Below are 22264 nucleotides of genomic sequence, written 5' to 3'. Positions count from 1 at the left end.
CTAGCACTAAACCCACACATATGAATGCTAGCTGTGCCTCATTCCCAGCTGTGCGACTTTGGGCCAGTGTCCTGCCTTCTCTGGGTTTTGCTTTCATGCCCTGCATTGCAGTGAGGTGCCTAACACTGTCGTCAACTTTCTACCAACTCCCTCCCTAGACTGTGCTCGTTGGGACCCCGATCTCACTACTTTGCTAACAGTAAAGGCCTCATATGGTTGGTACACTTCTGTGATCCCAAGCATTTGGTAGATGGAAGATGAGGAGTCCGAGATAATCTTTATCTACCCATCGAATGTGAGGCCAACATGAAATGCATGAGGCCCTGTGTCAAAAAGTTACAAGGTTCTGAGAACCTCTGCAGAAAAGGAAACTGAGGCACAGAAAGAGAACACTACTTCATCCTACACTGTGTGTATGGGGTAGGGGGTGTCCCCAGCTTTCCCACTCTCAGAACCCCAGTGGCAATTCATCTCTAGCACCCTTGTCATGGGTTGTTGGGAAACAGGGAACCCCTCAGTAGACACCCCCCATGATCGGGAATGATGTTCCAACCTACCTCGAGAGATGACTAAGAAGGATGCTCTCTCTACCTTTGGGTTCAACCTCAGCTGAGGACTATGGAGTCTCGGGTATCACAATTTAATCATAATAGAAAGGTGAATGTTTGCAAACATGGATGGCAAATATGTCTGCTGGATGGGCTCTGGCTGATACAAACTGTGGCTCCTCCCACCCTGGGCCTCAGTCTTGGACTCTTAGCACCTTACCCTTCCAGCACAGCCTTCCCAGTCACCTCATGGCCTCCTGCAGTTCCTGGCATAAGACACCCCAGCACCATCCAGCCTTTCTCTGAAGCTCTCTTGGTTGGCAACCTCACTGCTTTAGCCTCTAGGTGCTTAGAAAACCAAGCTGCGATTCTCGCGGCTTCTGATCGTCTATCTTGGTACCATAGGGAGAACTCTGCACTGTGAGTCAGTTCTTAGTGCCCACTCTAAGCCTTTGGAACATCAGCAGGTGCCTGAGCTCAGGGGCTTCCTGGTTACTTAGCAACCTTTCTTAGCCTGCTCCTCTCTTGAGCTGAGACATGAGGATCTCAAAGTCCACAGTGTCCTACCCAGTGCTTGGTCCATTTAGGATGGAGCCATAGTATTTAGGATGTGTTGTGGAGGAAGGTGGGTGAGTGAATATACAGCTGGGGAATTAGATGAGTAATGTATAGATGATGGATAGGAAGATGGATGAATGGGTGGCTGGCTGGATAAATTGGCTTCTAGATGAATGGACAGATGGATGAGTGGATGGAGAAGGGATAGATAAAGTGATGAATTCATGGATGGGCAGGTAGATATATGGATGGATTTGTTCTGGGTTGATGGATAGACACATAGATAGATAGATGAATGTGTCTATGATTCACCCATCTGTCTATCACCCCACAGAAGGACTGGTGGGCAGTTGGATTGATAAGATGAATCCATCACCTCTTGAGGAGCCAGCCCTGGTTGGTGTGCCCACTTCCTGCCCACACATTCAGCAATCATGGGTGTAGCTCCAGTCCCCTGAGGAATTGTGGAGAGGGGGTGCTTTCTGATGGGAAATGGGCCATTGGTGCCTATTACCAGTCACAGGTTGGAACCTCTGCCAGTAATTACAAATAGGTCCCCACTCCAGGCCGTTCATCCTAACCCTCACCTGGCCCCTTTCCCTCCCCTGGCCACTGGCGTCCCTTGTAAAGTGGCCAGGTGGCTGGCCTCGGTTGAGGAGCGGTCATTAAGATAATCGGATCTCCGTCCATCACTACTTTCAGATCTTACTTTGTACCAGTCTAGGAGCCAGGTGTGCCTAGGAAGTTGCTTTTATCTTCTAGAGTCCAGAGGCTCATAAGGGAAGCGAAATCCCTATATAGGAAGTACCAGTTACCAGCAGCCCCATGTGAGAAGATCTGTAGCAGGCTTCTCTCACACTTCTACACTTGGCCACTGTCCCGCATGCTACCCCCCACCACCACCCCATTTGACAGTCGAGGGCTCTGAGGTTCAGTAGTGTCCTCAGGGCTGCATGACTCTGTGGCTGAGGTTGGGTCTGGGCCAGGCGTATACTTTGTGTGTCATCAAAACACGGTCTCTATGTGCTTAAGCCATAATGAGGCTGAGATCAGCGATGAGCGCAGAGGGAAGGGTCTCAGATGAGGCCACAGAGATCCAGGCAGCAGCATTACGAGGATGCTACTGTTTACCTCCTCTGTGAGATGCATCCCATAATGAGCCAGCTGTGAATAGAGAGGAGGCTGGAAAGATACAGACAGCTTTTGCCTGGGTAGGGCCTGAACAAGAGCAGCCTTGGAGATCAGTCTCAGAGGCCACTCAGGAGCTCAGATCTCCAGAGAACATTGCTATGGCCACCTGAGTGTAGTGTGTGGAGCTTGCCGACACTGCTGATTGGTTGTGGCGTCACATAAATAAATGAAACACCTGGTTGTCAGGGGGAGCGAAAGCCAGAAGGAGCCTCTGAGCTGCAACGCTCCATCAGAGCCCCAGTGCTCCCTGGGGCCTCTGAAAGGCAGATTTAAAAGTGAACAACAGAATAGAAGCAAGGCCAGGCAGCCACCCTCCCAAAGGGCGTGGCTGTGTGTGCAGCAGTCCCTCCTGTCATGGTGATCTTGTATAAGGAACTGAAGCTTTAGAGCCAAGCCTGAGAACCTCGCACAGCTGAGCTCCTCCAGCGAGGTGAGGAACCTCTGGGAGACTCAGATCTAACCCTACCTCTGAGCCAAGGGCAGCCATGTGCAGAACCACGCCACCTGCCAGGTGCTCTGCCTGGACCACATGAGCCCAGTTTCATCTTGTTTAATCGTCATCTGATGATGCCCACGACACAGGCTGTTACTGCTCACTTGCTTTTCTTCTCTATTTCTCTTCTCCATGGAAAGGATTGTCTTACTGAGCTCACTTTCTTCTTGCTGTAAGCATTTCCTTGCATTTCCTGGCAAGCATAAGGAACCAAAATTTCCATGACCACAAGGGAGTCTCCCATCCCCATCTTACAGATGGATGACTGAAGCTGGGAGAAGTGAAAGGACCATCCTAGATTAATAAGGGGCATGGGCAGAGCCATCCCAGAGCCCTGACCCCAGAAGGGCTCCCACAGCCCCATTCTGGGGTGCCAGCTCCAAGGCCCACTCTGCCCTGGCTGTGAATTGACTCATGCCACAGATGAGTTACAGGGCCCATCTAGGCCAGTGAGATCCTGCTGTCCTTCCAATACCAAGGGGCCTGGAGCTGCTGGCATCCTGTGTGCATGTACCTGGTTTCTACATGATACTCTCTAGGGTCATACCTACCCCTAGGCCAAATCAGAGTTGGGACTCTAACTTGTCCCATAGCCCTGGTCTTCTATCTTCTGGTCCCAGTGCCAAAATGACAAGGACCCAGGAAGCCAGGGGTCAGTGTTAAGGATAATGTGAGATCTTTTCAGTTTCTCTATGCTGGCATGGAGCCTGAAGTAACTCTGAAAGCCCCAGGATTCTGACTTCCCATGGGTGAGGCAGGAGGAAGAGGCTTCAAGTGGCCCAGATCATCTAGGCCTGAAGAGCTGGAGGAGCCTGGAAGCTAAGAGCACTATACCACATACACCGTTCTATCGACAGCGTGATGATACAGATACTGTACACCAAGTCCTCCCCCCCAGTGTGTCCTCCTCTCTGGACACACAGGGGGAGGACCCGAGCTGGAGTCCAGAGTGAGTGGGGCTGGGTTGTTAGGAAGGCACCTCCAGAGCCTGCTGTCTTTAAGTATAAAGACTGGGTACCACCTTCAAAAACACCTCTGGGACCCCTCCCCAGCCACCTGCATCCACGGAGCACTCGGATGTCTGTGCTTTTACCAGCCCTGATTCTCACCCTTGAAGCCGGTCGCTGGCCTTACCCTGCTGCCGTGGGCCAGGCTCTGCATACAGAGTGTTTCAGAAAGCTGGACAATCCAGCCCGCCTTCTGCCCCTTTCTGTGTGTCGTCTTTCTAGCTAGTCCCAAGCTCCTCCATTCCCTGGCCTCTTCTTGCAGCCTCAAGCCTTTCTCTTTTCCTCCGCAGCACTTACAGAACCCCGCCAACTTCCACAATGCTGCTACAGAGCTGCTGGATTGGTGTGGAGACCCTCGAGCCTTCCAGCGGCCCTTTGAGCAGAGCCTCATGGGCTGTCTGACGGTGAGTCCTCAGTGGGGAGCGTGGACATGGGACCCCAAGTCCCATCCACATACCTTTCTGTGGGTCCCAAATGCTGGGGGAACAGCTGCCCATGCTGCAAGCTGGCCCTGCAGATGCGCACACCCCGACTGCTAGGTCCTCACACTTGAGAAGCACACTGTGGAGACCAGGGTTCCCTCAGAGGCAGGGGAGCTCGGAGAACTCTGCCGTCCTTTCCCACAGCTGTTCATTCTTTCGTGTGCTGAAGGTCTATTGAAGTCGTCTCAGGTCGTCCATCTGGACAAGTAAACCTTGATTGATCCCTCATTTATCATGTGTAGTACCCCTCTGCCAAGTCCTGGATACCCCAAGATAAATAAAGTTTTCTTAGTGAGGGCAGCACTGTGAAGAAACGACTAGGAAAATGGTACAGGTGACGAGAGGGGGTTAAGGGTCTTTGTCAGCTGGGAGGTGGAGCTAGTCAAGCAAAACCACACACACAAATGGTACGTACACCTTGCCAGGATGCTGACCACAGCCAGAGTATCCCCGGGCCACAAAGCAGCATGTGCAAAGGCCCTTGGTGTCCAGAGAACTGAGTAGGGTTCTAGGATTCAGACGAGGCAGGTTTTTGAACCTGCCCAAACTTGAGGCTAGAAAGAACCACCTGGGAGTTTTCTATAGCTTTTAAGTGTCCCCCAGCAATGTGGTCTGCATTAGGATAGTTTCTCAGAAGGTCTGTAGTGGGCTCAGAAGGGAGTGTGGATCACGCCGTGTGGCACATGCATGTTCTGAGTGTAGAATGGAGTTGGAGATACATGGCCAAGCAGGAATGGTGTCTCCTAAGGAGGTCCAGACAGGAGGGGCACAAAGAGCCCAGCTTAGCTTTGGTTTAGAAGAGGAAACATGGGAAAGGCTGAGATGCCTGTGGCACATGCCACCTCCCAGAATCCATCTATCCTTCAAGCTGCCCATTTTACAGAAGTAGACACTACAACTCAGACCTGACTGTCATGACACCAAGCAGCTCGGTGTCTAGCTGAGGCCCATTGGAACCTAAAGGGGATGTTTCAATCCGTCTAAACCATCTCACAGAGCCTCCCAGAGCTTGTCTGTCAGAAGCTGACCCCATCTGTCTCACTCAAGCCACCTGCATGGCCCCGTCTTCCTTATCCTTCAGCCCCCGAGCTCCACTCTCTGCCCAACTGCCTAATCCTCTTTGCAGGATCTGGGTCCAGCCTAAGCCCCATAGAGAAGGCCAGATGTTGCCCAGACCGCGTTCCCACCCCAGTTTCCTATAACCATAGTGGGAAGAGAGGCTGGAGGCCATGCACAGTATGTTGCTAAACAAACTAAGACGCTACCCCAGCATACTGCCCCAAGCTTGGCTCTGCCTGAATCATGGGCCCGAGGGAGACACTGGTCCAGGAGCTGGTCTGCCTTGCCTTGTTGTCCATTTAGTCATTCATTAGACATTTACCAAGTCCCTGCTGTGGGCCACCACAGTAGCCATGAAACACAGTAGGAACTCAGATCTTGTTCCCAGGGGAGAACCCACAAGCTAGGAGAACAGAACCTAAGTGTCAGCTGGAAGGGACAGATTCTGGTGGCAAAGAAGCCAGAGACTAAGAGCCATGCTCAAGTAAGGAGTAGTTGTGGGGGGTCTGTCCTGCTAGTGAACAGCAGTGCAGGGTTTGGTGTATTGTTGTGGGGGGTAGTCTGTCCTGGGAGTCAGCAGCAACGCAGAGCTTCCTCAGAAGGGACCCCCCAGGAAGACCCCTTGACATGTTCTGAGCAGAGAAGATGGGTCTTTCCAGGCAGAGGGTACTGTGGACAGAGGTTCTGTGTCAGTTCCCTGGAGTCCTTCGCATGCTTACCCCTGCCCTCCAGCCTGCCTCCCAACCAAAGGGATCCCTTAAAAGCTCCTCTGCCAACCCCCACAGACACGGCCCCAGCTGCACAGGCCTGTGAGCTCAGGAGAGGCTGCCGCAGGAGAGAATTAGAGAGGAGAAGGTCACAGAAGTTGACCTTGGCATCCAATCTGTTTTGCAGGGCTCCATCTTCACGGTATCTAGAGAAGAACCTTCCAGGTAGGCAGGGAAGGAAGATGCCATCTTCACCCCAAGTGCTTCCAGCAAGAAGAGACCAGTGCAGGGCAGGGAGGCTAAGCCCTCCCCAGCACACATACAGGCTTGGGTCCCTCCCTAGCCTGGGGTAGCTAAGCCTGCAGGTTGACACAGTTTCCTCTGTGACCTCTGGTAGCTAGTTCCAAATTCCTCCAGATCGGCTTACTTTGAGGATATAAATTAAAAACCACTCAGCTGCAGAGAACAAATGGACATAGAGTGTTTATGATGTTGTTTTGGTTTTGATTTTTAGAGGTTTTTTGGGGTTGTTTTGTGTTTGTTTGTTTGTTAGTTTTGCCACCAATGTTTAAGCTGCCCAGAGTCAATTTAAATGTGAGTCTCTGGGTCACAGACCATCAACTCAATCCTCGGAGACCTGTCTGGACTCACTCTAATCCACCAGTCATAAGAACATTTGTACCCATTTCACAGGTGAAAGAATGAAGGCCCCGAGAGCAGGTAGTCACTTGAGCAAAGTAAGATGGCTGTCAAGGGACGCATGCAGAACCCAGATTTGTACCTAACTTCAGAGAAGCAGCTGCCACAGCAGGACCCTGTAATCCTGTAGGCAAGTCTTGTCTCTGGGACAATGTTTTCACACATTGAAGTGAAACTAAACACCCTGGCAGATGCCCCTCTCAAGGTCTAGATACCTGGCAGCCAGGCCCAGCAGAAGGACTGCTGCTTTCTAGCTTGTATCCAGTTTAGGCCAACCACTGGACTCTCACTGGAATAAAACAGGCCTCTCAGATATAACCTACCCAGCTTACCAATACACCTTACCAAGGGCCAAATGGACCGACCCTGCCTTTGAGACCTTCTTGGGGACCCAGATGCAGTCAGGAGCTGTACAACACTCGAGGACTTTTAGTGTCACAGGCTCCGGCTTGCTTACTCTGTCATACCTTTGCTGTATGATCTTGAGCAAAACCCTTTCTTTCAGCCACAAAAGACAACTTGAGCCCCAAGTGTGCCAGACTTGGCCACAGCAGACCCAGTGTTTCGCTGACCTGAAGTTCTTACGCCCTACTCATGACCCCAGGCCTCTCTTGCTCAACTCAGCTAGAATTGGTTTTCTAAGCCAGAGCAACAAGACTGGCCAGTATCAGGCCAGGCACAAAACCTTTGCCTTGCTTCTCTGACCCAAGGCCTCCCTGGAGGTGGAGAGCTATGGCTTTAACCCTTTGTTGACCAGACTACCACACACACATACTGCACCTCTGTCCCCTGGGAACCACATTCTCAGGATACTACTATTGACAAGTGTTCCCCAGCATAAACCTTAGCATTTCACCAGTCCAAACTAAGTTACTCCATGGCTGAGCTCCATGATGCTCACTAGGCTGTTGTACCAGAAAGGGAAGGCACCACAGCCAACATGTAAGCTGCGGCTCAGAAAATTCAGACCCTTCCCCACTTCTCAGAGTCCCTGACTAGAAACTTGAAAACCTCCACAGGCCAGATTGTATTAGGAATCCAGACTCAGGCAGACCATAAGAAAGCTCTACTCTACAGGGCTGAAGACTCGGGGACAAACAGAGCCCATGGGAAGGAGGCTGGGGAGCACGGAAGGATTATCTTTGCATCAGAAACCAAGCAAACATCCCAAAGTGAAATTAGCAGCTTCCCCCACCCCCATCTTAGCTGGCTTTGGGCCTACAGGGGTATTCCAGGACAGAGGGTTAAGAGCTCTGGTCCGCCAGGTACTGGAAAAAGGTGCTCTGCTGGCTCCTCCCTGATTCTGTTACACTCCACCTGACCTTCTGTGTCCCTTCAGTTTAAAAGAGGAGATGGACCAGGCCTGGTGGTACATTTGCCGTCTCAGCACTCGGGAGGATCACAAGTTGGAAACCAGACTGGGTCACACGATAATACCCTTTCAAAGAAAGAGAGAACGGGATGGGGGAGAGAGGAAAAGAGAGCTGGCCTCACAGGCATGATTAAAAGGGTCCTCCCTTTCAGCCATAGAGCCCTTGTGGTGAGCCTTTCCCCACCCCAAGTGGGATGCTATTGTGACGGCCCTGGATGCCAGGCTAAACCCACTGCAGCCTGAGGCCCCTCCACAGCATCCAAGTAGGGCAGGACCCCAGAGACTTGAGGACCAGTCTGTCTTCCTCAGCAGCTGGAAGCTACTTCTTCCCACTCAGCCATGGCTTCCCCGGCTGCTATCCTGTGTGAGTGCATTTTCCAAGCTCCTTCCTCCTTAACAAGGAAGCATTGTCTTGTGACTGTTAATGAGATGGCAGTGCAGACCTGGAAGTGGCAGGTCGCCCAGGGATAGGTCTTCTTGGGACAGAGTCAGATGCAGGAGCCTCAAGGGCCTCTCTTTGGTCCTTAGGGCACCCCGGGTACCCCAACAAGGCACCCATCTCTCCAGATGGGTAAGATTTAGGAGCTTACTCTACGGGCTTAGTGCTGAGTCATACCCCAGGCTGAGCTCCAGAATACAGGGTTCTGTGTCTTTAGGCTGAAGTGTGATGATCTACAGAACCTGGTCCAGGAGCCCTTGACATACTGTAGGCAACCCTGCCTGTGAACTATCAGAAGAGCAGCAGATCCCAAGTCTCTGCTTCTCGGATGCAGGATAGTAGGGGATGCAGGCCATCTCCAGGAGATACCCCAGAATGTGCTGATGCCTTAGAGAAGCCCAAGTAATGAGCACCTGCAGAGGTAGGGGCAGGAGCCCAGACATAGTCAGGGGAGGCTGAGGAAGAAAAGCATCCTGGGGCTAGGACTTAGGAGGTAAAGTGAGCAGCTCTGGGGTGATGCAAAGCTGGGGCCACTCTAGCAAAGGTGGCTCCACATCTCAAGCTAATGGCCAGCTAGAAGGGTTATTCAACCCACATAAAGGACCATCGAGCGTCCTAACTCCATCTGGCCTTTGACCCCTGCCATAGCCTGGCGCCCCCACCTGCTTCATTGTTGTGGGTGGGTGTACCTACTCAGGCTTGGCGCTCCGAGGGAATGCTAACTCACCCTGGATGTCCTCTTTTCCTGATGTCAGGTTGTCAGCCGTGTGGCCGCCCAACAAGGGTTTGACCTGGATCTGGGCTACAGACTCTTGGCTGTGTGCGCTGCAAATCGAGACAAGTTCACCCCCAAGTCTGCTGGTAAGTACCTACCTGTCTGGGGCTCGACAGGTGGAAACAGGAGGTGGGAGGAGCCTCCATTGGTCTAGGGGTGGCTGAGCCATCTGCTGAGCTGTTTGGTTCTCGGGCTTGCAGATAGGGTTCAGCCCTGTGTGTCTCCCAGCAGAGGGGCAGCACTCTCAGATTTGCTGCACTCCAACCTAGGCACTGAACTGGAGGCAGGTCAAGCATCTTCCCATGTCATTCTTGCTGTGGGCCCTTGGCGTATGCCTTGTTATCTATCCAATGGCACCAGTGAAGACACTGAGGTTTAGGGAAGCAGAAGAGGTTTCCTTGGTCATGGAGTTATTACGTAGCCAGGTCTGAACTGCAGAGTTAGCATACGTAGTGATTCTTAACCCCCATTCACTTGTTCATTCATTGACTCATTCATTCAAAACCCGCTCAAAGAAAAACAAAACTGAGCCTGTCAATCTAGCATTTCTTAAAAAAGAAAAAGAAAGTTTTCTGCAAAACACTGTCTATTGAGACTTGGCCACAGCATGAGGCTCCTGAGTCCGTGTTTACAGAGGTCTGGGAAGGTGCTGACCTGCTTTCTGGTTTAGGGAGAATACATTATAGTTACTGGAATTTGGCAGCAACCTGAGCAAAAAAAGATGGACACCCCCTCCCGTCTCAATTTTTCTGTTTGCTTTTTTAATGACCCAATTTTACACCTGCCACCAGCCCCGTAAATGTGCATAGACGGCAGATAAATTTGGATTTTAAACAACACAGACAACTGACTATCTGGGCTGCCCTTGCTAAGCATATGATTTCTAGGCCTCAGTTTGACCTCCTTGGGAAAGTAGGAACAGTAGTGAGCTTTGCCTTGCAGGGGTCATGGTAAGTTCTAGAAACATGTAAAGCGCCAAGTGTGGGGTCAGGATGGTGCTAACACTCTTCATTGGTTCGGAGTAAGTGGACGGATGACTGTAATGTGGGGAGCACACAAGTGTGCACATGCAGATGTGCACACATGTTGAACTGTCTGCAGGTTCAGACTGTGCTAAGTGCTATGAACGAAGACCAGGCTGGGTCAAGAGAAGCTTCCCAAAGTTGAGAAAGAGTTGCATATGTGACAACACCTTCACAGGTGAAAGGAGCATTCTGTGCAAAGGGCCCTGAGTGGGAAGAGGACAGGGGTTTGTGTCAGAATTAAATCAAGGACGGTAGTTCTGAAACCTAGAGGCAAGAGCACAGGGCCAGAGGGAGGCTGGTGAAGTCAATGGGGCTTAATCATGTAGGCCCTGTCTTAAAGGTTGTGTTCTCTGTCCTGAGGGTAATGGGAACATGGCTAACATCCCAGGATATGACATCCCATTTCTGCTAGCACAAGGGACAAATTGCATGGGATAGAGATCAGTGTGGGCATAGGGGCCAGTGGCAGATCTCTGAGGAGACCACTGGGGCATGACATGGTGGGAAGATGCTTGTCTAGTGTCTTCGCTGCTTTTTATTGCTGTGATAAACTACTGTGATCCGAAGCAATGTGGAGAGTCAAGGATTTATTTCCACCAACAGATAACCCTATGCCATCAGGAAGGAAAGTCAGGGCTGGAACTCAAAACAGAAGCCTGGAGTCGGGAACTGAAGCAACAGCCATGGAGTTGTTTATTGGCTTGCTTCTCATGGCTTGTTCAGTTTGGGGGTTTTGTGTGCAAGCCAGGACCACCTGTCTGGGGATGGTACCACCCACAGTGACCTGGGCCTTCCCACATCAATCATTAGTCAGAAAAATGTTCCACAGACTTGCCAGATGCCAATCTAATGGAGGCATATTCTCAAGCAATTCTGTCTTCCCAGATGACCCTACCTATGTCAAGTTGACAGAAAACCAACCAGGACACCTAGCATGGACGAGATCCTGCATGGTTCCATCTCTTTCAGATAGATAGATAGATAGATAGATAGATAGATAGATAGATAGATAGATAGATAGATAGATCATCTCTTTCAGATAGATAGATAGATAGATAGATAGATAGATAGATCATCTCTTTCAGATAGATAGATAGATAGATAGATAGATAGATAGATAGATAGATAGGCAGGCAGGCAGGCAGACAGATAATAGGCACAGTCAAGAAAGATTATGAAGGCAAAGAGAGACAAGGCCAATGGGAGAATGGGTGTTCTGGAAGCCATAGCTACTCCTTGGTACAGAGGCCTTATGCCCTGTGAGACCTGACCTCTGGGTCTCTTAAACCCCTCTCCTAGTGACTCAGACAATAGTCTATATGGTGCTGTAAACCTCAGCTTTGTGAGACACGGACTATTATCTATATCTATGGATGAAGACCCTGAAGTTCAGAGAAGTCTTGTGAGTTGTCCATGGTCACATAGTTTACAAACAATCCAACTGGGACTTGGACTCCAGCCTCCTCTGAGGGCTTTGCCTACTCCATCACAGCTGACTCCAGATCTGGTCAGATCCTAAACCAGGAGGTCTTTGTTCTCCTTGTCTAGGGTCCAAGCATTCTTTCAGGATGCTGCACTTCCCAAGTGCCATTTCAACATTAATTCTGAAACAGACTTGTTCTCCCCTATGTCTCTGTAGCAGCAGGGCAAGGTCACAGTTCACAGCACCCCTTCCTGGGCTGGGCCTAAGGCAAGCTGTCCGTCCATGTATTCCTTTGTGTACTCCTTTGCCCGGCAGTGCAGCATGCCTATGCTTTGGCAGAAGTGGAATATTCCCTTGTTGGGAGTCAGACCTGTCCAAACCAGCAGCCCTGACTCACTGGCTTTCCTAGGTGTGTCTTCAAGAAGTAAGGGCATCCCTACTTGAGAGGCTCGAGGACGGTCTTGGGAGAGCTCAGCAACTGTTTTCTTTCAAGGGATGGGGAGCTTGCTGGGCACAGGTCGATCTCTCAGCCACCTTGCTTAGCTCAAAGCTGTGGTCAGCCACCTTGCTTAGCTCAAAGCTGTGGTCGGAGGCCTGCCCCCCTGCTGCACAGCTGCCTCTGGGAACTCAGTGGGATCCCCCAGTGTGGGCTAAGAAAGACGCCCTGCTGTAACTTGACATAGTGGACAGCAGCACATGCCACTTTTCAGCTGTCAGTCTCCACGTGTCTGTCCCCAACACATCTCCCTTTGAACCGGAAGGCATATCTCTCCCCTTAGGTATGTGGATAAGGTGGTCCATTACCAGATGTGACCTGCCCTTCCGGGGTACATGACTCTCCTAGTCTCCCAAGAGGCCTTGGTCCTGGCATTCTGTGCTCAGAACCTGTGACACCCCAGCTGCTCTCCCCCCTTGTCTTTCCCATTTGCCCAGGCTCCACTTTGTCTAGCTTGCTGTGCAGTGTCTCTGTCCTTCCTCCCCAAGGGCCTCTGCTGGCTGTCCCTCCCTCGTTATTCTTGACCATATCTATCCTTGACTTTCTGTGCCTTTCTGAGATCCCTTGCCTCTCAGACTTAACCCCACACTGGCTCTACACGTGTTTGGCTGCGCATGCGTGCATGTCTTTACGTGAAGTGTGTGTGTTGTGTGGCTGTGTATCATGCATGTGTGCCTTGTGAGTGTGTAGTGTTCAAAGCCATCTCCCTGCGTGCTCACGCCTGGTATTTCTGGCTGTGTGGGTACATAGTCTGCATCTCTGTGTGTGTGGCTGTATGTCATGCACGTGTACATTATATGTCTGTCTGTCTCTGTGTGCTCACGCCTGGTATGTCTGGCTGTGTTGAGTGTGTGTGTACACATGCATCTGATGAGTCCTTCTGGGATAGTGGAGGGGTTTCGATGCATGTAGACCTAAGGGTGTGCACAGCTGTGTGTGGGCTCTGGGGGTGGTGCATGAGCACCAGGGTGCTGAGCAGTGTGTATGTGTGTGCACGCACGCACAAGCAACTGGCTGCCTCTATGGGCGCCTCTCCCACCCTTCTGCCGTCTGTCTCTCCTGTCAGGAGGCCAGGCTAGGGCCTGAGAAGGCCCTGCAAATGAGATCATGCTGTGAGGAGAGATGCTTTGTCAAGAATGCCGCCAGAGAGTACGGCTGCCTGGGTGCGTGCGTGTGTGGTTGTGGCAGTGAGCAGGGTGGTGACTGTGAGCGGGCTCAGGCCTGGGGGCAGCACTGTATGGCACCAACATGAGAGAGACAGAGACAGAATGCAGAGCCGAGCAGAGCCCAGACACTACAGCAAGCTGCCCAGGCAGCCGCCTCCACGTGGGGCCCTCTGATGCCCAGCCCCCAACCCTTTGTTCTGCTTCAGCCTTTAGCATCTGCGCACAGGGGAGCAGGAGCACGCGTGCGTACTTGCACTCCCATCCTCATCTTGAGGCTCCTGAGGGGCCAGCTGCACCCTCCCACACCCCCCCCACCCCTTCCTAGCATAGAAGGTCACCTGCCCAGCCCCCAGCACCTGACACATCCCAGACTCTCCTCCAAGGCTATGCAATGCACACCAGCCCCCTCCGCCACCGCATGCCAGCCCAGAGTAACTTGGCAGGCTGTGCTGAAATGTCAGCCTCTTGGGCGCTCAGTGGTTCGGCCTTCTGTTCAGCCTACATGGGAGCGAGTACCAGGCAGTCGCCATGTCCGAGGGTCCCCAAGAGTCATCTGCATGCCTCTGCTGGTATCTATGCTTGAATAGATCTATGTAGCCTCAGCTGACCCTCTGAGCAGCCAGCACGTGTTGAAATAACAGAATAGAATGTCAGAGCCCAGAAGGTAAGCAGCCCAGAGACCAAAGGAAAGGAAGATGCGCCCCAAGCCATAGTGGGGCTGGGATATGGGTGGGGGTGTCAGCTGCTTTTTTTGGTCTTTTTCTTTTCTCCCTGGCATAGTCAATGCTGGGGGTTTTTAAGGTGTTATTGGCAGAATGGAAGTGTAGGCACCCAGCTAGTGTGGGAGGCATCAAGAATACCCAGGGCCACCCTGACAGGCACCAGCAAACTTTAGGAGAAAGACCATAGAAGGCAGAAGAATGGTTGGAGTGGGGACAGGCAGAGGGCGTTTGCCAATCAGAACACTGCCAGGCTGCCCAGAGCTGGCTTGTGGACACTGGACTGCTGGTGGCTTCAGAACATGCCCATTAGTTGAGTGCATTTGTTCTTTATGGGGTAGCACCGTCACATGAAATGTTTTGCTTCCTTTGGATGGAAACCTTGGGTCTGCATTCCCAAGATAGATAAGGTCTAATGGGTGTCCCCCTTGGGGACAAGTGATGTGCCTAACCTACTACCTACAGTCTTCTCCCCACATCCTGGAACTGTGGACATGCCTTTATCTAACCTCTGATCTCTGTTCTAAGCACATCTTCCAGCACAGCAACCCAAGTCCCAAAACTGGGGTGGAAACAATGTAGCTTGCTGGCTTTAGGGCCCCAGACTCAGGGCTGCTCTGTTTCTCTGATGAGTCATGTACCCGTCAGATATCAGCTGGCCATAGCAGAGGCACTGAGACATGCCTTGCCTCTCTCTGACTGTCATCTGTGGAAGAGGCTCTTCAGAGACATTGGGTCCCACTCTATAGAGCTCTCAGTTCAGCGATAGGGGCTGGAATGGGACCTTCTACTGTAGCTTGTGTGGCAGCCCTGTAGTTAATTTGTCATGGGGCTGGGATGGGACACAGGCACCCAAAGCCAGTCAGATCATTTCAACTTCTCCCAGCCAGGGAAGCTAATACACCAGCGTCCCATTGTCTTAGAAAACAAGCCTTCTTGCGCCTGCCTAGCCCTACCTAGATGTATGGTGACTCTGAGACACCTTCATGGTGGACAGCACTTCTGGTCTCTCACAAGTATCATGGCTGCTGTCTCTACCTTCACCCTCCCCCACAGCCTTTCTCCACCCTCTCTGCCACTGCCCACCCCAGCAGAGCACTCAGCCGCCTTCCCTTCAGCATGGAGGACAAATAGCCCCATTCAGGGACACCCGCCAGAGCTGTCTCTCTAAGACAAAGCTGTGTGCAGCTCCCCGTGAAAAACGGCTCTCGGCCGCCCAGTGAGCAAGCAGGATTGGTGGGGTGCAAATTGCAGGGGATTTGTTAGCGGCTGCCAGTCCCCCCCCCCCCCCCAGAGATAGCAGGAAGGCAAGGCCTTGTCCTTGAAGCACCAGCCGCCTGGCAGGCTGGGGCACCTTCTCAAGGCCAGGGACAGACTTCCTCCTGGACACCACCCCCACCCCCACGTGAACTCTCTGCAGAGCTGGGCTGTGGGAGGAGGGCTTGGCTTCCTTCCTTGTGCTGGACCTTCTGCCCCTCCCAGAAATGGCTCTGGATTTTACTGCCAGCCTTGAGAACTGACTAACCATCAGATATGTGTAGTAGCCAAAACCTGTGTTCTCTGTGCCATGGGAGAAGTCACTGGGTCTCTGTTGTTAGCATACCCATTTACACAAGAGGAAACTGAGGCTCTGAGAGGGCCAGACAGACTCCAGCCCCATGGTTCTTGGTGTTAGTGACAGAATTTGCTTGCAAGAGAGTTAAATTTGGGCCCTGGGAAGCTATCCCACCTGAATGACCCTGAGTGACCCAGGAAGACAGGTTGTCCTGGGGCAATGGCCCTGGTTCCCCCAACTCCCATTTTGCTGAGGGATGTGACTCAGGCTCCTGTAACCTTGCTCTGTTCTTCAAGAAAGAGGACCAGTGGGAGGAAACTTATGGGCCCAGCATTCCTAGGCTAAGGAATTTGGGGGTGGCAGTTGGATGATCCCCAGGATATTAAAACCTCACTTTGGAGAAGATACAGAGTGTGTCAGAAAGCAGGCAGATGTGAGAAGAGCATCCCACTCAGGGAAAGGGCTGAGTTTTTCCATGGCCACAGTGGATATGTGGAAACGCCTAGGATGTCATCAGGTTAACCTTTTAGAAACAGCAACCAGCTTTAAGACAAGAAAGAACAAACTGAGCAGCCATTTAACACGTACGTGGTCAGCCCTGAAAACATCTGTATAAGTAGCATTATAGAGAGAGAGAAGATTGTGTTTATTTATTTAGGAAAACGTGCATAGTATGTGCACATGCACACATACACACACAGAGCGAGAGCGAGACAGACAGACAGACAGAGATAGAGACAAAAAGAGAGACAGAGGAAGAGAGAAACAGAGAGACAGAAAGAGACAGAGACATATGGAGACAGAGAGAGAAACAGACAGAAAGACAGAGAGTTAGAGAGACAGACAGACAGAGTCACCAGATACAGAAGCTGCCCATTAGTACACTAGACATGGAAAATAGGCACCGTCCCAAAATACTGACTTACAAAATCTATCTACTACAGAGGAGGTGGGTGTGTGACCCTTCCCTCTATTTCCCATGTGTTCTGGTGAGTTCCTTCTGAGCTCATTGGAGTTGTGAGAGGTGTCAAGAACAGAAGCAGCTCCTAGGCTGCTCAGCTGTTTCTCTATACAGGCTGCCTGCATTGGTGCCGCAAGAGCCTGAGGGACAGGCCTTTTCTTGTCAGAAGGCCATTCTTCCTGCCTCTTGCAGAATTAGCTCATTGCTCCCCGCCCAACAACAGAGACTTGTGCAAGGCCAGGGCTGCCTGGGGCTCAGCCAGTTGTCTACTTTCTAGGCCCATCCAAACCAAGAGGCAGAAGGGGATAGGGAGGGGATGAAGGCATCCACTTATGGTAGGTGGCATCTTCCTCTGTAGCTGTGACCCTACCAGGTGGTGCAAAGCTTTCTCAGTAAAAGTCCAAGCACTGGGGTCTGTGAGTAGAAGGGAAGGAAGGGGTCAGGGATATGTGTGGTGGGGGAGGTCATGGCTACTGAAGGCTTCCTGCTGAACAGTGTGTATCTGACATGGGTCCTCCCAAATGCAGATCCTGCAATGAAGAGCCTATTATTTTTTGCTTCTTGGGGGAACAGGGAGCTGGGGGTTGGGGTACCAAAAAGCCTGATTGGAGAAGTAAGAGCATGGGTGGGAAGGAGAGACCTGAGCAAAGTGTGGCTGTCAGGTACCATATCAGCTCTGGGCTGCTGAGGCTCAGCCTGCCTGCAACTGTGTTAGGTAGAACTCACCCCTCACCCTCACCATTTAGGAGCCACAGAAGTACTTACCCACGGTCCCTTCACTATCATTAGTTGAGGGCTTTCTGGAGTGAGGGATGGGGAGGATGGGCCAACCTTCCAACACGAAGGTAGCTCCGCCTGTGAGCAAAACCATGCAAGGCCAATGTATGCTGTGGAGCAGGAAGCAGACAAAGCCCTCAGTCAGCACCATGTGACCTCTCCCTGCCATGGTCCCTTGCAGTTTCTCACCACCTGGACAGGCTACAGTCTAGCCAAATTATGACTGAGAGTTTTGCTTTATTCATTTACTTCTACATGGGGATTGTAAAAAAAGAACTAGATGCCACTACCTAGAGAATTATTTATCCCTACCTACAGTGGAGTATCCAGCCCTTGCCACACCCAGAAACTGTCAAGACAGTGAAAGCCACTTCCTGAGTCTTGGTTGAACACTAGTTCGACCCTATGGATGGAACCCTATGAGCCATCCTGTGGGTCATGTGGATAATGACATCTTACTGGACATTTATTCCATCCAGCCTCAAGTTCACCTACCATCTAAGGCATCTGCACCATTTCATGGATGCAAGAGTCGGGGGATGCTGAATGCTTCTCAGCATAAAAAATTACCAAACAGGAAAGGACCGATGGGATTCCAGTCCCACTCTAAACACAGGCTAAAGATGTATCAGAGAGAGAGAGAGAGAGAGAGAGAGAGAGAGAGAGAGAGAGAGAGAGAGAGAGAGAGAGAGAGATTGAGAGAGATTGAGAAAGACAGAGAAACAGAGAGAGAGACGCCGCAAACTCTTGAGGTTTGAAATGAATGAATGCTTCTGTTCTGTGGGTGACAGATGACTGGAGTGCCACACCCACCACAGCTGTTCATCAGTCTTCAGGTCCCATTCTAAGAATCCCCAAGGCAGGCCTTAAGGAAGAAACAGGTTCTCTGGGTATCAGGGACAGAAGTAGGACCAGAGCTCCAGCCAGACCATCTTTGCTTCTCTGCAGGATGCAAGGAGCCCGAGAAGCTAGAACATTGCTCTGGGAAGCAAGACCAAAAGCTTTGTCACCCTTTCTGTATCAGTCCTCAGGACAGAGGTCCTGCCATAACAGTTCCCCTCTGATATCCCCTGGTATCCCAAGGAGGTATGACTTAATAAAGCCAACCACAGCCAAAATGCTAAAAAGGAAGAACAGGTAAGAGGATCAAGTAAGACTTTGACCTTAAGGTATGCTTAGCATTCTCACTAAGAGGAGGGATTCTCAGGGATCCAGGACAGGGGAGTGGAATGGATCCAGGGCTTGCCAAGAAGTGGGCAAGTTGGTGTGGGAACTTTCTCAGCAAGTCAGCCTTGTAAGTACCTTCTGGAAGAGACGGACAAGAATCAGCAGTCATTATCTATCTTGCCTGTTTAGATCTACAGCCAGGGCAGGTCAGGAGGGCATCTGGATTAGGAGAAAATCTAGTTTATATCCCCTTTCAGCCATAACACAGCAAACCTTAGATCAGTGGGCAGCCGTCACTCATCCCTTGCCCTGATCCCAGCCGCTCACATCCATTGCCTGGTGTAGGTGAACAGGTTGAAGTTTAGAAAGGTTAACTAATGTGAGACAGGTTTGTGATTCAAGCAAGAATATCTGCTGGGTGTGGTGGTGAATACTCATAATCCCAGCCTTTAGGGATGACAACGCAGGAAGATCAGGAGTTCAAGGCCAGTCTCAGCAACATAAGGACTTGATTGAGGCCAACCTGGGTTGTATGAGACACTGTCTCAAAAAGGAGGGAGATTAAGGAGATGGCTCAGGGGTATCACTTGCTAAGAAAGTATGAGATCCTGAGTTCTAATCTCCAGAAACCACATACAGGTGAGCAGAGCAACATTTATCTATAATCCAAGTGTTCCTGTCACAAGATGGGCAACCAAGACAAGAGAAATCTGGAAGCTTGTCATATACCAGTTTCTCAAATGAGGTGAAAGGCAAAGACCACCACTTAAGGTTGTTCTCTGACCTCCATGTATGTGCTATAACATGCACACTCATTCATATATGAATGTTACACATGTATAACCACCCATATCATACACACACAGAGACAGACAGAGACAGACACACACAGAGAGAGAAAGACAGACAGACAGAGACACACAGAGACAGATGCACACAGAGACAGACACAGAGACAGACAGACAGAGAGAGTATGTATGAGAGAGAGGGGAGAGAGGGACGGGAAAGGGAGGGGGGAAGGGAGAGAGGGAGGGAGGATGATTTTTTTAAAAGCTTGGTGACAGACACTTTTAATCCCAGCACTAAGGAAGCAGAGGCAGGCAGATTCCTGAGGCCAGCCTGGTCTACACAGTGAGTTCCAGGACAGCCAGAGAGCTACATAGTAACACCCTGTTGGGTAGGAACAAAAACAAAACAAAACAAAACCATAACCCAGCACTCAGGAGGCAGAAGCAGGCAGATCTTTGTACGTTTGAGACCATCTTGGTCTGTGTAGAGAGTTTCAGGTTAACACACACACACACACACACACACACTCAGGTCTGGAGAAAGAGAAGGAGCACACAATGGTTATAAGGCAGGTGGGCTAAGTGGGTTAAGGTGCCTGTCATTAAGCCTGTGACCTAAGTTGAACCTTGAAGCCTACACAGTGGATGGAGAATATAAACTGCTACATGTTGTCCTCTGTCCTCTAAATGCATGTGTGCACATACTCTCACATATATACAGAGAAATACAATCAATGAAACCAACAAGGAATATGGGCCAGCTGGAGGATACCAAGTTCAAGGCCAACCTGGGCTACACAAATGAATAATACATAATAAAAATGTTAATGACTCGAGCTATCCAGATGGCCAGAATTTCTTGCACATGGCAGGGATTTGTCTCTGCTGTAAGTTGAACACCTTCCCATCTTTGGGGTCATTTGATACTCATGGTGAGGAACAGAGTCTGGGCTGGCCCCAGTCGACATCAAGAACTCTTGCTAACAGTCATTAACCTAGTGCATAGAGTTAAACAGTCAAACATGCAGGCTCAGAGGCAGTCTGCCTGGCTCTGAATGCCACCCAGCCCCCTACTTACTAACTTTGTGACCTTGGAAAAGTCACCAACCTTTGTGCGTATTTGAGGTCACAGGTTCTGAATGATCAGCCTGCACAGGGTCTTAGAACAGAGCCTGTTGTCTGGTGTTGGCAGTTTTACCCAGCGCACTGCATCCAGGCGCCCCCTGGGGTGCCTAGCATACCTAGGGGGAGCACAAAGCTGGGGGGGTGAAGAGCAAAGGACCTGTTTGCATTGGTTGCAAGCAAGGTAAATGCTAGCTGTACCCATCTGGGGATCGGGGGGGGGGGGGGCTGCTAAATACCAGGCAGAGGAGTGGCCACTACCTATGACACCCAAGTCCAAAAAGGCCTGGGCTACAGTTTCCATGGAATTCAGTATGCATCTCCTTTCTTCATGAGCAGGAGGCTGAGCCTAGTGTGGGAGGCAGGACAGGGCCAGCAGTCCCAGTCCATGCTCTAGGCAAGAGCTCTGTCTCAACAGGTGCTCCCAGTAAGATTCTCAGAACTCAAGATTGGAAGTAGGGAGATGGTAACGCTTATTGAGTTCTTGCCTCGGTGCTGTGCAGGTTGGATTTATTAATCTCGGGTCGCCACAGTCTCACCCGGCCCATTGCAGGGACTCAGCAAGTAGACACATCGATAACAAGACAAGGGATGGTGGAGGGGGTGGGGGCAGGGCTCGATATAGGTAGTCTCTTCCAACTGAAGAACAGAAGTAAGAAGCCAGTGCAGAAGAGGGTATAGATAGCCTTGGCGTGCTGACTCCCTCTCCTGTTCCCTGGCCCTCTTCTCCCTCCCTAACATCAGTCTCTGTGTCTAGGAGGTGCACCTGGGCAACCTCTGCCTTCTCCCCAGCTGAGCTCCCCAGCTCAGCATGTGAACAGTGATGCTCAGAAACTAGGTCCTAGACACTAGATGCTGACCCAGGGACCTTAGCCCCTCTTCTGCCACTTCCCAGTGATCTTTGTCAGATCCCAGTGGCCTCTGAGCCAGGGTTCTTCACTGGCCACTTAAAGCTCAGAATGAGAAAACAAAGCGAGGAAAACCTAGGGCAGGAATCTAGCTCAGGCTGCAGGGTCAAGCTGATGTAGCAGCCTAGCCCCTCCTGACCCTGGCCTTATCCTGAAGCCCCAGACTTTAGGTACAAAGTATGCCACAGGAGTTAGTATCTCCTAAGACACGGGACACTAGAGTCCTGATCACTTATAAACTTATAACACACTGTCCAGGACTCTATTTTGTGGCTCAGGCTGGAAACCTACTGATACAGCTTTATGAAATTCACCTCAATTCTCTTAGCTTGGGGTCCAGTACATGTAGAATCCAGGTCTCTCAGCTAGAGCAGCAGTGATTCTGTTTCCGTGGCAACCCCACTATCTCTCAAGGGACCATCTGGATCCTGTCACCCTGGCAAGGTGCTGCCCAGGCAACCAGGTGTTTATGTTTTGCTATGGAAGCTCTGCACAGTGATAATTTCCTCTCTGGGGACTGGGTGGTGGCCTGGCAGGTGGCTGGAAGGGAGCAGGACCACCTTGGCTATGGCAGTTGCCTTTGCTGTTGCAGCAGAGCTCTGGCCCGGGTTTGTCGTCAACAGATGCCTCATCACTGTCCTAGGAACATGGTGGCTTGTTGAGGCTGGCCAGCTGGGGAACACTGCCCAGGGGCTGGACTCCTTGCAGGGAATTCCAGAGGACCCAGTCTCACCTGTTTGGAATGAAGAGACACTATTGTCTCTGGCAGGAAACAGGAATTACTAGGAGCCTGCCTTTCAAACTGCCTCGTAATTACAGTCAGCAGA

At 51.1% G+C, this 22264-nt stretch overlaps 1 protein-coding gene across 4 annotated transcripts in view; it reads left to right on the top strand.

Moving 5' to 3' along the window:
- The window catches only part of ZMIZ1 (zinc finger MIZ-type containing 1), a 194800-nt gene that overhangs the window by 108381 nt on the left and 64155 nt on the right, over nucleotides 1–22264 (top strand). For all 4 annotated transcript variants that reach the window (XM_080926445.1, XM_080926446.1, XM_080926443.1 and 1 more), the window contains 2 exons: nucleotides 4088–4201; nucleotides 9311–9416. In XM_080926445.1, the coding sequence (XP_080782571.1) occupies nucleotides 4088–4201; nucleotides 9311–9416 (220 nt within the window). The remainder of the gene's footprint in view (nucleotides 1–4087; nucleotides 4202–9310; nucleotides 9417–22264) is intronic.

This window comes from Micromys minutus (genome assembly GCF_963924665.1).
Source record: "Micromys minutus genome assembly, chromosome: 12".
NCBI classification, from domain to species: domain Eukaryota; kingdom Metazoa; phylum Chordata; class Mammalia; order Rodentia; family Muridae; genus Micromys; species Micromys minutus.
Note: the sequence above shows the minus strand (reverse complement) of the source record. Positions and strands in the feature narration are given on the sequence as shown.